Source organism: Simochromis diagramma, unplaced genomic scaffold (assembly GCF_900408965.1).
Source record: "Simochromis diagramma unplaced genomic scaffold, fSimDia1.1 OVJJ01000320.1, whole genome shotgun sequence".
Taxonomy (NCBI): Eukaryota; Metazoa; Chordata; class Actinopteri; order Cichliformes; family Cichlidae; genus Simochromis; species Simochromis diagramma.
In genome coordinates this window covers 2,082,942-2,097,713 of record NW_024386773.1, presented here as the reverse complement: position 1 = coordinate 2,097,713, position 14,772 = coordinate 2,082,942, and the positions used below count along the sequence as shown (strand labels likewise).

At 41.3% G+C, this 14,772-nt stretch overlaps 1 protein-coding gene across 3 annotated transcripts; it reads left to right on the top strand.

Annotated features, from left to right (window-relative positions):
* Positions 1 to 1,491: 1,491 nt before the first annotated feature.
* On the top strand, positions 1,492 to 14,594 carry patz1 (POZ/BTB and AT hook containing zinc finger 1). 3 transcript variants are annotated; one of them, XM_040002980.1, is made up of 6 exons: positions 1,492 to 3,091; positions 4,236 to 4,299; positions 4,405 to 4,576; positions 6,876 to 7,034; positions 10,071 to 10,283; positions 10,685 to 14,594. In XM_040002980.1, exons 1-6 carry the CDS (start codon positions 1,848 to 1,850, stop codon positions 11,161 to 11,163), a joined length of 2,331 nt encoding a protein of 776 aa, XP_039858914.1. In that variant the 5' UTR covers positions 1,492 to 1,847; the 3' UTR covers positions 11,164 to 14,594. The 3 variants fall into 3 exon arrangements, with proteins under 3 accessions (XP_039858914.1, XP_039858923.1, XP_039858934.1); XM_040002989.1 differs by lacking the exon at positions 10,071 to 10,283 and having other exon boundaries at positions 1,493 to 3,091; XM_040003000.1 differs by lacking the exons at positions 6,876 to 7,034; positions 10,071 to 10,283 and having other exon boundaries at positions 1,495 to 3,091.
* Positions 14,595 to 14,772: the final 178 nt, after the last annotated feature.

Below are 14,772 nucleotides of genomic sequence, written 5' to 3'. Positions count from 1 at the left end.
AACTTGTACTTTTGTGAAACAGAAAATAATTGTTTTATTTTGAGTCTAATTCAGAAGCAGTACTTCACACTGGTCTGAGATGTTTGTTTTTGTTCACCTTAACATGGCTAAGGGTCACGAACTCGTAATTCAAACACAATTTCAGTACAAACTGTTAGTTTAGAAATTACTAAAATGGTCAAAGTTTAAACTTTTTAAAGGTAAACTTTAGATTGCAAAAGATTGTATTTAGAAGATCTCCTTAAATGTTCAGTGTAAATCTGATCTTTAATTATGAGAAACTGAGGTTGCTTTTTAAATTTATTTTATCCTGAGTACTTGTGAAATATTTAAGGTGGTGGTGTGTGGATTGATCGTTGCACTCAATCTTTGTGGGTATATACACTTAAACATTTTATTAGGTACATTTATTCAGCTGCTGTCTGATTAGATACTGGTTTCAATCACATGGCAACACCCTAATTTGGACATGTAGATGTAATCAAGAAGATCACCTGAAGTTTGAATGGAGCATCAGATTGGGGTTGAACTTTGAACATGTCATGCTAAATGGGCTGCACTGAACATTTCAGAAACTGCTGATCTACTTGGGTCTTCTTACACAAGTATTCTTCCTGATGTCCATCCCTTTATAGACCACTGTGTGCCAGTGCTCTGATGGCCGCTTCCAGCAGGATGATATACACAAAGCTCATTCTCAAACTTGGACACCAGAATCACTGCCATGTTACTCTAGTGGACTCCAGTCACCAGCTCCAACATCATGGATGTCCATCTGCAGCAACTACGTGGTGCATGATGACCCAACATCTGTTTCCTGCACCTTGTTGAAGTCTGTTATGAATAATTATGGCTATTCTACAAGTAAAAGGGGTCCAATCTGGTTCTAGCAAAGTGTAACTATTGAAGTCGCCCAGTGAGTTGTGGTAAATAGAATTGTCATTTCAGAGGGGAATAGCATGAAATCAATTCTAAAATGTCAAATTCCTTCACGGTAGAGGTGAGAGGTTCAAGATTTTCCTAATGTGTCATCAGTTCTATCAGAGCTTTGGCTCAATCTCCAAAATCAAATGTAGATTGGGTTCCACTGCCATAAACAAGCTGGGAAAACCTAAACATGTGAAGCCTGCAGTGTTCGGTGTCAGCAGATGAGTGGACAACCTCGGTAATTTAGTGTTTTTTTTTTTCCACTTGAGGAATAATAATAACTAACCCCCCCCCAAATTTCTAAAACTGGTAAACAGCCAAATTATTGCTACAGTTCATCAGTGGAGATGTATATTTAATAAGTACAGTTGTATTGCCTTGTGCAGCTCGACCCTTACCTGAAGTGACTGGTGCATTGTGCTCTGCATGTGTTTTGAATAGGCTCACAGACAGCGCTCATAAAGAGTGACGGGAGGAGGGGGTTGTGGTTGGCTGGTTGGGGGAGGGGTTTTCACAGACAGCAGGCAGGAAGAGACCTGCGTACAAACATAAGGCATGAAGAAATGAAAGACCTCTGCAGTGCCGGAGTACTGCTGCAGTGCCGATCCCACCAGAGAAAAATAAAAAAATACACATTCACTGTCAAAGCACTGATATCGATATATATTTTTTATTATTACAAAGCGAGCGACCCCCACCCTGAAGAAAGCAGGGTCAAAGTTCACAGGAAGCTGGGGGGCTGCCATTTTTCCCTGCTGGTGCTACTGCTAGCCTTTAACGTTAGATGCTAAAACGACGGGAGGGGCGGCTGGTTTTGGATTTTGTAGCTAGCTGCTTTCGGTTGATCGAAATCCTCACGCATAATCTGCCATTTCTCCGACCTTTGTCGCCAACAACCATTGTTATTGGATGAATTCGGCATGGAGAAAGTAGCAGAGCCGTCTTGGACTTCTTCGTACACCTACCAGGTGAGCAAGCACAGTGCGGAGATGCTACACAACCTCAACATTCAGAGGAAAGATGGAGGCAGGTTCTGCGATGTGATCCTGCGCGTCGGCGAGGAAAGCTTTCCTGCCCACAAAGCAGTATTAGCCGCCTGCAGCGAGTACTTCGAGTCGGTCTTCAGCCGTCAGACTGAGGGCGACGGCGACGCCAAGGAGCTGGAGATGCATACGATCAGCCCGAAAGTTTTTAAAGACATCCTGGACTTCGCGTACACGTCTAGGATCGTGGTCCGACTGGAGTGTTTCCCGGAGTTGATGACAGCTGCCAAATTTCTTTTGATGCGCTCGGTTATTGAGATATGTCAGGAGGTTATCAAACAGTCCAACGTGCAAATCCTCGTCCCGACCTCTCGGGGAGGAGATGCCAGTCTATTCCAGGCCACGGGGGCCACGGAGCTCGGTTTCCCGGTGGCTCACCAGGGTCTGGTAAACGGAACGGGAATGCTGGTGAACGGTCAGAGCTTTGCTAACAGCATGCAGATGCATGTGGACGGAGGTGAAGACGCGGCCGCGATTCTGGAGGACGGCGGAGAGTCGTCGGTGCCAATGTTGGAGCCCGTTGAGGGACTGCCAGTCTCCCCATCCGCGGAAATAACGGGGAACGCGTTTCCTCACGACGCTGGCTCCCCGGGGTCGAAACGGTGCAGGGGGAGACCAAAGAAAGCTGGCGGAGCCGTGGAGGCTGTTCACTTTAACAACAGCCCCCAGAAAGACAACGGACTGTTTCCCTGTGGGACCTGTGGCAAAGCTTTCACCGAGGCTTCCCGCTTGAAGAACCACGAAGCGCAGCACGGAGCCTCCAGCGGGGCTGTAAACAACCTCGGCGACAGCCTGTCAGCCCCGGCCGGAATTTCTCTTCTATCTCAGCCCGGGCTGCTGGAAAACGGCGTGCAGTTACACGGAGGCCTCGCCTTGGACAACGGCCGCAAGAGAGAGAGGACCAGGCGGCACGTCGGCTGTGACATTTGCGGGAAAGTTTTCCGCGACGTGTACCACCTGAACCGACACAAGCTCTCCCACTCCGGGGAGAAGCCATACGCCTGCCATGTGTGCGGGCTCCGGTTCAAACGCAAGGACAGGATGTCGTACCATGTGCGCTCCCACGACGGCTCAGTTGGCAAACCCTATGTGTGCCAAAGCTGCGGTAAAGGGTTTTCAAGGTGAGTTGAATGAGATGTATAAATAATGATGATGATGATGATGATAATAATAATAATTGGTCAGAATCTGTTGGGAGTTGTAAAAAACAAAACAAAAACCACACACAGTGCTGTTACTGGGTCTTAATGCCCTAAATTTCCAGATCATCCCAGACAGAAATGTGCTTTGTTGTTCCTTAATATAATTAAAGGTACATGTGTAAATCAGCACATGTAATTTAGTCCATTATGTGACGGTATCAAGTGAGTGCTTCTATATTTAACAGTCAAAGCAGCTTTTAGAGATGCACAGACGCCACCATCATTCCAACAGCTAAGGATCTTGTCCATGGTTTCTAACTACTGCCGTGCAGCCATGCATGCACCTTTCATATAACATTATCACTACTTTACCTCCCACTATGCGTCCTGCCACAGCTGTCAAATTCAGGATAACCAGTGTAAATAATCGTTAAAGTATCACCACTATGTTTTGTTTTCAGATACTCAAACCAGTTGAAGGTTGGGTTTTAGCTCACTGCCTCCACCTACTGCTTTGGAGGTTAATGTTTCTGACATGATGAAGAAAGCAGCAGTTTTTTTGTTTGTTTTTTTTTGTCTCCACAAATTTTCCAGAAATCTTGTGTGTCTCAGCACAGGTATGACTGAAGAGTTCTTACTGGCCGCTTTTGTGAAGACATACTTTTATGTTTTCTCTTAAGCTACTTTGGCTTCAGGTTGGTGAGCATACAGGGTCACCAGTCTGGCTTCCTAGAGCCCCTCAATAGAACAGTGACACTGTTAATGTTATTAGTAAACCCTCTTTTGAGGAAAAGGCTGCTTTACCTTCAGCCTTGATTTGATTATTTTGTTTTTAAAACAAAGGAGCCTCTTAAGGACTCCTTTGTTATATTAATGTCATACAGCTCACCTGTACCTCGTTGCCAGCTTGCACACTGTGGGAGGACAGCTCTCTGAGACATGAATGGATGAATGAATGAATGTAATTAATTTGAGTAGCTTCCTTCTCGTGATTGATTTTCATGCAGTTGAGAAATTAATATAATACTAATATACAGAGTTCCATACAGGTTAACAGGGAGTTCTGATTTCAGGCATATCAGTTCATGATGCACAGACTTTAATTTGCACTGTTTTCTTTCAGACCAGACCACCTGAATGGACATATCAAACAAGTACACACAACAGAGAGACCCCACAAGTGCCAGGTAGGATCAACATGTCTGTCTTACTTAGTGAATAGCCACATCTAATGAGTTTCTTTTTTTTTTTCTACTGTGAGAGGCATTAGCTCAGTGATTTCTGTCTTTCAGATTTGTAATGCCTCTTTTGCCACAAGAGATCGTCTCCGCTCTCACCTTGCATGCCACGAGGACAAAATCCCCTGCAAAGTTTGCGGCAAGTTCCTGCGAGCTGCCTACATGACAGACCATCTCAAGAAACACAGTGAAGGAACTCATAACTACTGTGGCATTTGCAACAAAGGTAATTCCTTCAAAAAACAAAACAGCGTTGTACTCAGGTTCGAAATCTGAAACCTCTCTACCCCCTATCTTGATCAATATCCAGAGGGTGCTGACGTCCTGGATGTTCACAATATACAGACTGATATTATTTGATATATTGGTAAATGTGCTTTTAGGAAAAATAAGACACGAGTCTAGAGTTATGGTTGATGTACTGCCTTGTGATCTTGTGATATTTAAAAGTAAGATTTTGATTATATAAGATAGATTTTAGTTGTTTTTTTTAGTTGGTTGCTCTTGTAGCTTGTGGGTTGAATAACATAATCTGGCAGTGAATCTGTTTGTGAAGATTAACTTCACTACATGGATGTAAAATTACATCTCAAATTTTTCTCTGTTGATTATCCATAAAATCTGCTGTGATCTTCATCTGAATCACAGTCATAGACAGATCAGTCTGATTTACAAACAAGCCTGACCGATTTATTGGTGGTCCAATATTATCAGCCAGTATCAGCATTTATAACGATGAATAAATGGAAATAAGAAGACAAGTGGGGAAAAACGTCCATCAGTTGTTCCTCCATTACTCTGAATGTTCCCTGATAACAACAGCAGCAACTATAACTGTTGGGCAAAATCCGTTTGTCTAAAAAAAGAAGGAATATCAGCCAGCATATTGGAATATCAGATTTTTAAATCGCCAAATATCTCTCTGTCCTAAAAATCCTATATTGGGGAGGCTTCAGTAATCACTCACAGCCCAGAGGTGCGTACTGTAATTCCAGTTAAGTAAGCGAGTTTTTCTGATCATTAGCTAGATTGAAAAACCTAAAACTTGATCTCAGACTTGGGGGGGGTTTCAGAACAGTGCTGACCAACTTTCTGCTCCAGGCCGTGCACTCGTATAAGAGGGTGTTTGATGCGTCATTTCATATCAGTCGAAGACACTGTCAGATAAATGGGTGATAAAGAATATAAAAAGTTTGGAAGTCCACTCTGCTGCAAATGAGGGAATTTGGCAATGCTGCCAAAAAAATGTGTGATCTGTTTGATCTTATTTAAGCGGTCCGTGCGCTCTCAGCGACGCAGTTCATTTCTAATGCGACAGCAGCACAGAACTGGTGTGAAACTAAGCTCGACGCACTTAAATATTAAAGACTACTCTGTGCATTCACGCCTCATACTTTTTCACAGCCTGATGCGAGATGTGGCCAGATCAAAACAAAGTGGATTTTATCACTCGATTATTCCTGGTGATTAAGAGCCTGTGACTAAATTAGTGAACTGGTCAGTCTGTTTTATTAGCTGCGGTTCCAGTATTGTAAAACTGACTTGGCAGCTGGCTGGGGACCGAACATAAAGGGCATGTTTTCACATTTTCGACATCTCCAACTGAATGCATGCAAAGTCCTGCAACAATGGTGACGCATACAGTTTGGGTTGCTGTAACTTCACGGCTTCCTTTAGTGTTATTAGTCATGTGCAGCTCAACATGTTGCATGTATGAAATGCAGTTCTTCAGCAGACGTGTGCGTGTGTCACACTTGGAGCATATTTGTTTAAATAAAAGAAATGACAAAAAAATTACTCTTGCAGTCGATTTTAAATCAAAACTCTGAACATAACCTTGTCCTGATCAGGTGTTCAGCAAAAGTTGCTAGAATGATCTACTAAAGTCACGACTGTCATTTCAGGTATCCTGGAAATTGCTGAGGGTTCATATTTTAGTTTTTTGCAATTGCATGTCTGAACATTGAATTTCATATGGTGCTTACAGTCTCAGTCATACATGTTGAAGGTTTCTTCACGTGTCTGGTTTTTGCATCTTTAGGCCTTTACAGAGAGTGGGACTCAGTAGAGTCTCTAACAGGCCCGTAGTGATCATGCAGGTTGGACTCCTCTGGCTGACCTGATTATTTACTGTTCTGACGTGTGTCTTCAGTACTGTTGAAAATTTATTGGAGAAATCTAATTATATTTAGACTGATTTCATTGTGTTTTTAAAGGAGTCATTCCATCTGTAAGAACTGTGATCCATGGGAAAAGCCCTTTCTCCTCCCAGGGGCTTAGTTAAACTGTAGTATTATTATGTTGTCTTTATTTTTACAAGTCCAGACAATACAAAAAAAACTGTTTGAAGCTCTGTTGTTTGACATTGTGAAGCAGTACAATTCTCAGTTCACCACACATCCAGAAATGAATCATGGAGTGGGAGCAAACTCGAACAGCACGCCTTTGTTTCAGGACACCTCTCTCACAGGCAGGGATGTCAGTGTGTCAAGCAACTTCCTTCTTCTTTGTTCCTTTGGTCCCAGGTTTCTCCACCGCATCCTACCTTAAGGTGCATATAAAGACACACCACGGTTCTCCACTGCCCCCCTCTGCCACAATGCACACCTTCCCTGAGCCAAGGGGGGAACTGCAGATGCACAACGGCAACCCTTACCACATGGGACGCCAGTGCTCAGTGGAAGGCAAGCAGCCGCCCGCCCCATCCCAAACTTTCATGTTTCTGGCTTTCATTTGTTCTGCGGCCGTTTATTTATTTATTTTCTTTGGGGGGGGAGAAACATGCTGCTGCATCTCTGTATATGTTAACACACGCATACATCAGCTCCTGCTTCCAAGCTTTTTGCTGAAACATTTACTATTGCACCTTCATTTGTCAAGTATTGCACGTCTCTGTGACGACAGTTGCTGTAATTATTCTCTAACTGTGGCACCAATTTTTTTTTTTTTTTAATTTATTTTTTATTAATGATATCCAGGTTAATTAGGCATGCGGTCAGTGTTACATAAAAAACTGGAAATGCCAGTGAGCTCAGGCCAGCTTCGTGACTCATGCCAAAGGTCGGGGTGGTAGGGCTGCGGGAAACTATTGTCACACCCTAGAGCGTTAAATCTGTTTGGTAGTTGGAGAACTAATTTATCTTTTAACATCCTAGACTAATCTCAAACTTTAGGCTTTATTTCTAATGTGATGTGTACGTACAACTATTCTTTTAAACCCTGTTTTGTTTTGAAAACTGCCTACATATTCCTGTTGCCACTTGGAATAACTGAAGATCTATCCTTTTTTTAAATTTTTTTTTTTTATTGTAATTCTTAAGCTGACCATTTTTTTTTTTTTTTTTTTTTTTTACTCTCAACCATGTTAGCAGGTCGCGTACTAATTCACATTTCTTTTATTTGTACACGTGTGTCTGTCCAGCATGGCCATGGCCGTATGGTTAACAGTGTCTGTATCTGCTTGGCTGGTTCATCAACTGTTGTTGGGCTATGCACAGTGTTGCATGATCGTCCTAACGTGTGCTCCATTTGCCCTGGATTCATTGAAATTTTCGTAGTTGTGCCATTTCTGTTGGAGAAACTGTGAACCGAACCCACAAGTGGTTAAATGTAATATCAAAGAAAATGCTGTCTTCTGTTGATTTACAATTTAATGACTTGGGCTTTTAAAATAATGGATTACATTAACAACTACACATAATATGTCAGTGGAAACATCAACAGGGTTCTAAAATTCACACCTCTTACCTGTCACAGGTGCAAATTAAGCATGAGAATCCCAAGAACCACTGCAGGATGCTTTGAAATTATATGTGGCATTTGTAAAATTAAGTGCAGCAGTCACAATTATAATAGCAACTTCAAACCATCTTTTCAGAAAATGCATACCCTTTAGTCAAAGAGCTATTAGAAAGCACTATTACTACACTATATATTAAGCTCTGATACTAAAAAGGGAAAATTATGTTCTTACTTAAAAAAATTTAATTTTTTTCCAGCAATATATGTCACAAACTTGCAGCACTATATTTACTATATTTCATTAAAAGAAGCTTTCCATATATATATATCTGAAAAGTTGTCCACCGTTATTGATTATATATCTGTGATTGGACAATATTAACTGATAATATTGGTCAGGATCTAGTTTGGGGGATAGCTGGTCTTGTTTCTTTTTTTTAAACTTCTAAACCTTATAAAGGAAAGTGAGCTTCTGTTGAAATGACACAAAAAAAGCATGTTTATACCAGATAAGTTAAACTTGTTTTACCTCATGGGTCACATACAGCCAATTTGATCTTTAAGTGTACTGGACCAGCAAAACTCTCCTTTCTGTCGGTGTAAAGACATTTAAACATTTAAGCAATTAGATATTAACATATAATATGGAGAAGTGCAGTTTCGACTGTAGGTCTCAGTTTTTCTACTTGCTAAATGTGTAAAATTAAAGAACAAGTTCTGTTAGGTATTTGCCCAGACTGTCCTTTACTTATAAACAAGGTCTTTTGGGGTTTTTTTTGTTGTTGTTGTTGTTGTTGTTGTTGTTGTTTTAAACAAAACAAAAAAACCTAGAAATTTCAGTAATACATAATAGGAAGACATGAACTTTTCAATTTCTCTAGTTCTTCACAACTTCAGTATAGAATGAATGCGGGAGGTTTTCATCAGCAGAAAAGGCTGTAAAACTTAAATACAGGGAAATACAGTTACACACAGGGGTGCACATAAGTGGTCCGCAGGTGCGCATTCGCTGTCAAAATAAAAGACGCGTTGCGCACCAGATAAGAAGTTGCAACGCGCCTTCGCGTACTTATAAAAGGAACTGTTTTTGTCCGCTAGAGCTCTGTGCGTTCATCATTTGTTTGAAGCCAGCTCACCTCCTGCAACCACTTTTCCGAGAATACACGCTTCTTTTGCGGTTCGGACTCCTTCTGACATTTCTTTGGAGGTGGAGGAACACCAAAGTAATTGCTTAAAGGAGCTTCTTCGACATCTTTAAGAGTTCTAAACAAATGTCTGTCCTCCAGAAAATTTTATGTACGCAAACGTACGTTGCAACTTCTTATCTGGTGTGCATCTTTATTTTGACAGCGAATGCGCACCTGCGGACCACTTATGTGCGCCCCTGGTTATACAGACATTTACGGACACCACTGACAAGCACACGTCCCCTTTTTTTTTCCCCTCTACTTCTTTTTTGTTCTTTTACGTGTAACCTTCACTTCGTGTCACAGGACCAGTGAGACGTGTGAACGTTACACTTCTCTCCCTGGGGGCGCATTGTGACAAGATACAGCTGGATTCGCAGGTGCATCTGGTGACATTAATTGCTGGCTCCGTTCTTTAGCTGTTTTAGTGAGCCAGCAGGTGCAATCAAAGGATCCCGTGTAGTTTTTTAATTGCACCTGTGTTTAACAAATCAAGTTTCAGCAAGGATTATAATGAAATGGCACAGTTTGATTACAGTAGTCAGGCAGCCAGGGATTTATTGTTTGTTGACTGTGAGCCGAGGAAAAGGTTAATTCATTCATCAACGCCAGCTTTAGTGAAGGGACACACTCAGCATGGGCTCATTTGCAGTACTGTACATGTCTAGTATACTGTGTACAAACAGCATTAACACTAGTGATGAAGTAAAGGTATTTTTGTCCGTATGGTTTCCACCGGCCTGTTATATCTGTCCCTCCCCCTTCCTTTCTCCCTGGCTGGGTGCTGTGTAGACCTGTGCGCCAGTCGCCAGCTGCTTCTCACCTCGTCTGAGGCAGAGGGGCGCTTTCATGGGCTCTCTGGACACCCAGTTCTTCCCCAGCCTGGCCATTCAACCCTCTGCTTGCAGCCTGAGCTGCTCATGGGGAAGCCAGGTGGGGCTCCATATTTCTGGGAGTGTCGCTCTGGCGGGGTGCCTGGCTTCCCCGTCCATGGGCCTGTCACAGGTCAGTACAGTCCAGCAGGAGGGTGGGTGGGGGCATGGTGCTAGCATGGCCTATTGGTTGGATGAGCACAGCAGAATTCTCAGTGGACACTGGGCAAATGGACTGAGCTAGATGACTGTGTAATTAATTGCTGTAGCCACATTTTGGAAAGAACTGTATTTAATTATTGATGTCTTTCAGTCATCGTAACTGGTTCTGCCCGTGCTCGGTGCTTTCTCATGTGACCCCCGAAGTTTACATTTTATTTCTTTTCAGGTGCCAGCCAACAAATGGATTAAAGATGTTTTTTGAGAAAGCCTAAAGCCTAATTCATGCCTCTCTTTTTCTCCCATTTGTCCCCCCCCCCCCCCCCCTTCTTTTGCCTCACCTCCCTCTTCATGTCCATGCTGTATCTACCTCAGATGGGCAGGAAAACGCTGGTAAATGTCCTCACCTGGAATCGGAAGAATCAGATCCTTCATTCGGGGATTTGTCCAACAGCGAAGAGCTTAAATCTCCACACAAAACCGACGGACCAGAACTCGAGATGCCCTCTTTGCCCTGCAATGGCGCCTCTGCGGGGGCTTTGGTCTCTCCAGAGGCATCTAAAGCCAAGACGGACCCTGAGAAGAAATTTATCTGCGGGATCTGTGGTCAGGCTTTCCGCACCAAGTCCTACCTCAACAAGCACCAGCACAGAGTTCACAAAGCCCAGAAGGTCCAGGGCGTTTCGGGGTCCAGCTTGAGTGATATAGCCCCTTCCCTGACGTCTCCCTTCTCCCCTCAACAAAACATGTCTCTGCTCGAGTCCTTTGGCTTTCAGATAGTTCAATCAGCTTTTGCCTCTTCACTGGTGGACGCTGAGGTGGGTCAAAGTGGAATTGACTTTGGAGGAAAGTGACCTTTTTTGCTTGAGGCTTTACAAGTTGCAGGAAAGCCACTTTTTCTTAGGACAAAGCTGGGTTGCCCACAGAAGATACTCTGTATTTGGGAATATCTTTGCCTCAAGACTACTTTTTTTTTTTTTTTTTTTTTTTTTTTTTTGTCATGTTGCTTAATGTGTATCCAATATTTTTGTGAAAGACTGCCATATAATTCCTACCTTTTCTACTTTTCCAGATTATGTATGTGTCTGGCATTTTGCATTTTGCTTTATAAAGAAATTACGTGAAGGCTTTATTTCCTTTAACCGCTAGGGATGTGTCGAAGTTCTGTTTTCTTTAAAGCCCTTTTCAGACCCTGATTATATTTATCAGTTTGTTAAAGTGATGGCAATCAGACAATTCAGACATGGGTCACTTTAACATTAATGTTCCTATGACAGAGAGCCATTTGGTGTAAAGACTCAGCCCACTGTTTCCCGTAAGTAGATTTTTGTGCTTGTGGCATTAAGTATTGCTGTTATTGAGTAATTAACCACACTCCTTATTAGAAGCAAGGTCTCTCTTGTGGAATTCATGATGGATAAACGCTTGTAGGTCTGACCTAACGAGTTTGGTAATTGTTAAAGAAAAGTGACCAAGACATTCAGTCAAAGGAGCGCACGTCTGAAAAGGGCTTTCAGCTTTTATGTGTGATTTACCAATCACAGTTAAATCCCCATGTTTGAGATGAATTCTGTACTGCATCGTTAAAACGTAAAGTAATCTTTGTCCTTTTGCTCACTTCACCTACTCTGGTGTACTTGGTTAATAGACCCATGGCCATCACAGTGAATTTTTAATGCTTTATATCCTTACGCTCCCCTGAAGTCTTTAAACAGATGTCTTTACCTCAGAGCAACAAGAGGGCTAAATTCTGTATTTATTACCTTACTTACTACCTTTAAGAGAGGACTTTTTTTTTCTTAAGTAAAGAGATTTAATTTGGCTTAAAGTTTGCTAGCAGGGCTTTTTTATCTGTTAAATGCTAAAGAAGAAATATTAATAACAGGCTTGATGTGCATTTCATGCCGTTTCTTTTCCTTTTTTTTGTTTCCAGTGTGTCAAGTGTCAGTTCTTATGCCAGTGAGTAGGACTGGTAGGTGTTAGGAAGCACTTAAAAAGCCCTTTGTTATGTGTTGGGTTGAATTATTTGTGAAATGTTCATTTAAGGAGAGGGAAGCCATTTATTGTTGTGATCTTCACAGTGTACCTGAATGCTTTTCCTATGAGATTTTTTTCTTTTTCTTTTTAACATATTTGGATGCAAAATCTGTCTTGAATCGTCATGAGCTTGTTAGCGTTGAGCTTTGTTTTCCTGCTACATGGACAGCGTTTCCCAGTCTTGTTTTTTTTTAGGTGTTAAATCAGTTGTGTAAATGAAACAGGGACCAAGGTCAGGTATATTTTCGGTATATATTTTGAGAAATGTAGATTATATTTTATTAACTTATTAATGCCCTTGATTTTGTGTAGTTCTTTTTTTTTTTTTTTTCCCCCTTTCATTGTGTGAAAACAAAAATCTTGTGATTTGCTCAGTTTGATTATTTTCACTCTAAATTATATTAAATATAGATGCGTGTTTGTTGTTTGTGTGTGTTGTGCAACAGACATCGAGAGGGTTCGAGGAAAGATTTGCAATGTGATCCACCAACCTGTGAGTCAGCAGAACATATTTGGCTTTCTTTAATGTGTCATTGTTTCGTGTCCTGTTACTCTTCTCCCTCCTCTTAGATTGCTATTGCTGTGTTGTTGCCGCCGCGTGCTGCGCTTGCTGCAATGGTCACAGAGTACCTGTCTGGGTGTCTCACTGTGTTTATTCACAGACATTCCTCTGAACACTGCTGTTTCTTTTCATGTGTGCTTATAAGGGTAGGGGAAAAAAATCCTTTTACAGTGTCTTGAAGCACACCGCAACATCTTCGGTGTGGCTGACGGTTAAAGACCCGAAGAATTGGTGTTTTGAAGCTAAAACCAGCTGATGCTTTGAATTTATGTAAAAAGCAACCCATGTATCTGCAGATGTAATTCACTTTATTGATTAAATTACCGACAAACGCAAATCCCAGTTTTTCACAATCACAATGTTCTTTCATCCCTCTTCGTTGTAGTGGTGGTGAATCAGAAAACACCGACAGATGGCACTGAAACATTTGTGGAAAGGTGTGGATCTGCTCTTTTTTAATGCTCTAAATTTAATGATTTAGTGTCATGTGGACCTCATTTTTCATTGGTTGGTGTTTTGTTTTTGTGCTTTAAAAGTGTATCATGATGCAAATCAGGCTGGGTCCAGCAGCAAACTGTGTGTGTGTTTCTCTGTTAACAAAAACAGAGTGTATAATTGTGTGTGACTTTCTGTTTGATCGGTTTCCTGCTTTCTGCTTAATTATTATTTGTGGGTAATTGAGTCTGTTAAATTCAGTACATTCCCTTATTATTTATAGTTATATTGTGATTGTAACAAGTGTATATACCTTCCATATACACCTCTATAAATATATATATAAATATATATATATATAGATATATAAAAGAACCAACCAATATGATCAGTGTTTGTAAGTGGTGGTCCTGTACATAAAAAGATTTTTTTTTTTTTTTTTTTTCCGTTGGTTTTGTTTGTTTGTTTGTTTGTTTTTTTCTTGTCTGTTTTGTGGAGGGATGTTAAGTTATGGCCATTTGAAGGGTAAACTGCATGTTCTGGCATGCGAGCCGAGGTGGGGACTGATTGTCGATCACTGGTTGGTGGCAGTAGTCGTTTCACTGCTCACTGTACTATAACTCTGCTCCGGTAGCGCTCAGGCTGCCAGCTGACCTTTTTTGATTTTTCTTTTTTTGATCCACTCTGCACTAGTATTTACTCTTTGAAAGGTAATAAGGGTTGTGTTGTCATAATTATTATTTCAAGACAAGTGTAAAATGCTGTAAGGATGTAATTCAACCTTTCTTTTTTTGTAGTTGGTTTGATTTTTTTTCCTCCCCCACAGGGATGTATAATTTGTTTCATTTATGTTGGTACTCCAGTGTAAAACATGACGTATTATTTCGGCCTGGGTGTTTTTGCTTTGTGCTTTTTGTCTGTTGCGAAGTGCCTTCCAAATACTGATTGTGCACAGCAGTGGATTAAAAAAAAAAAAGGTCCTCTTTTCTATAGGTTAATTATTGTACAGAGTGACTCGCATTGACACTTTTGTATAAAAACACAAATGTAAAATATGTTCACTTGGTATTTTATCATCGTACACAATTGCTCTTAAAACATGTGAGCTACATGTTTTGTTATAACGTCTTTGGAGATATTTCAATATAAGCTTACTTTTCTATAGATATTTGTTTTTGTACTCTGTTATTGAGTCTCATCTCTTGTCTTGGTACAGAGGTGAGCATCAAATAAATTGCAACTTAAGCCCCCCCAACTGTTGTCTTGTTATTACTCGTACTTGGTCTTTTGCAGCTGTAGTCCAGTTCCTTACAGTTTTTCGTGTGCATTTAGAGATGCTTTTGTGGAGATCATTGTTTGTAATGAGCAGTTGTTTGAATTACTGTTGCCTTCCTATCAGTTTGGAGCAGTCTAGCCCTTCTCTAACCTC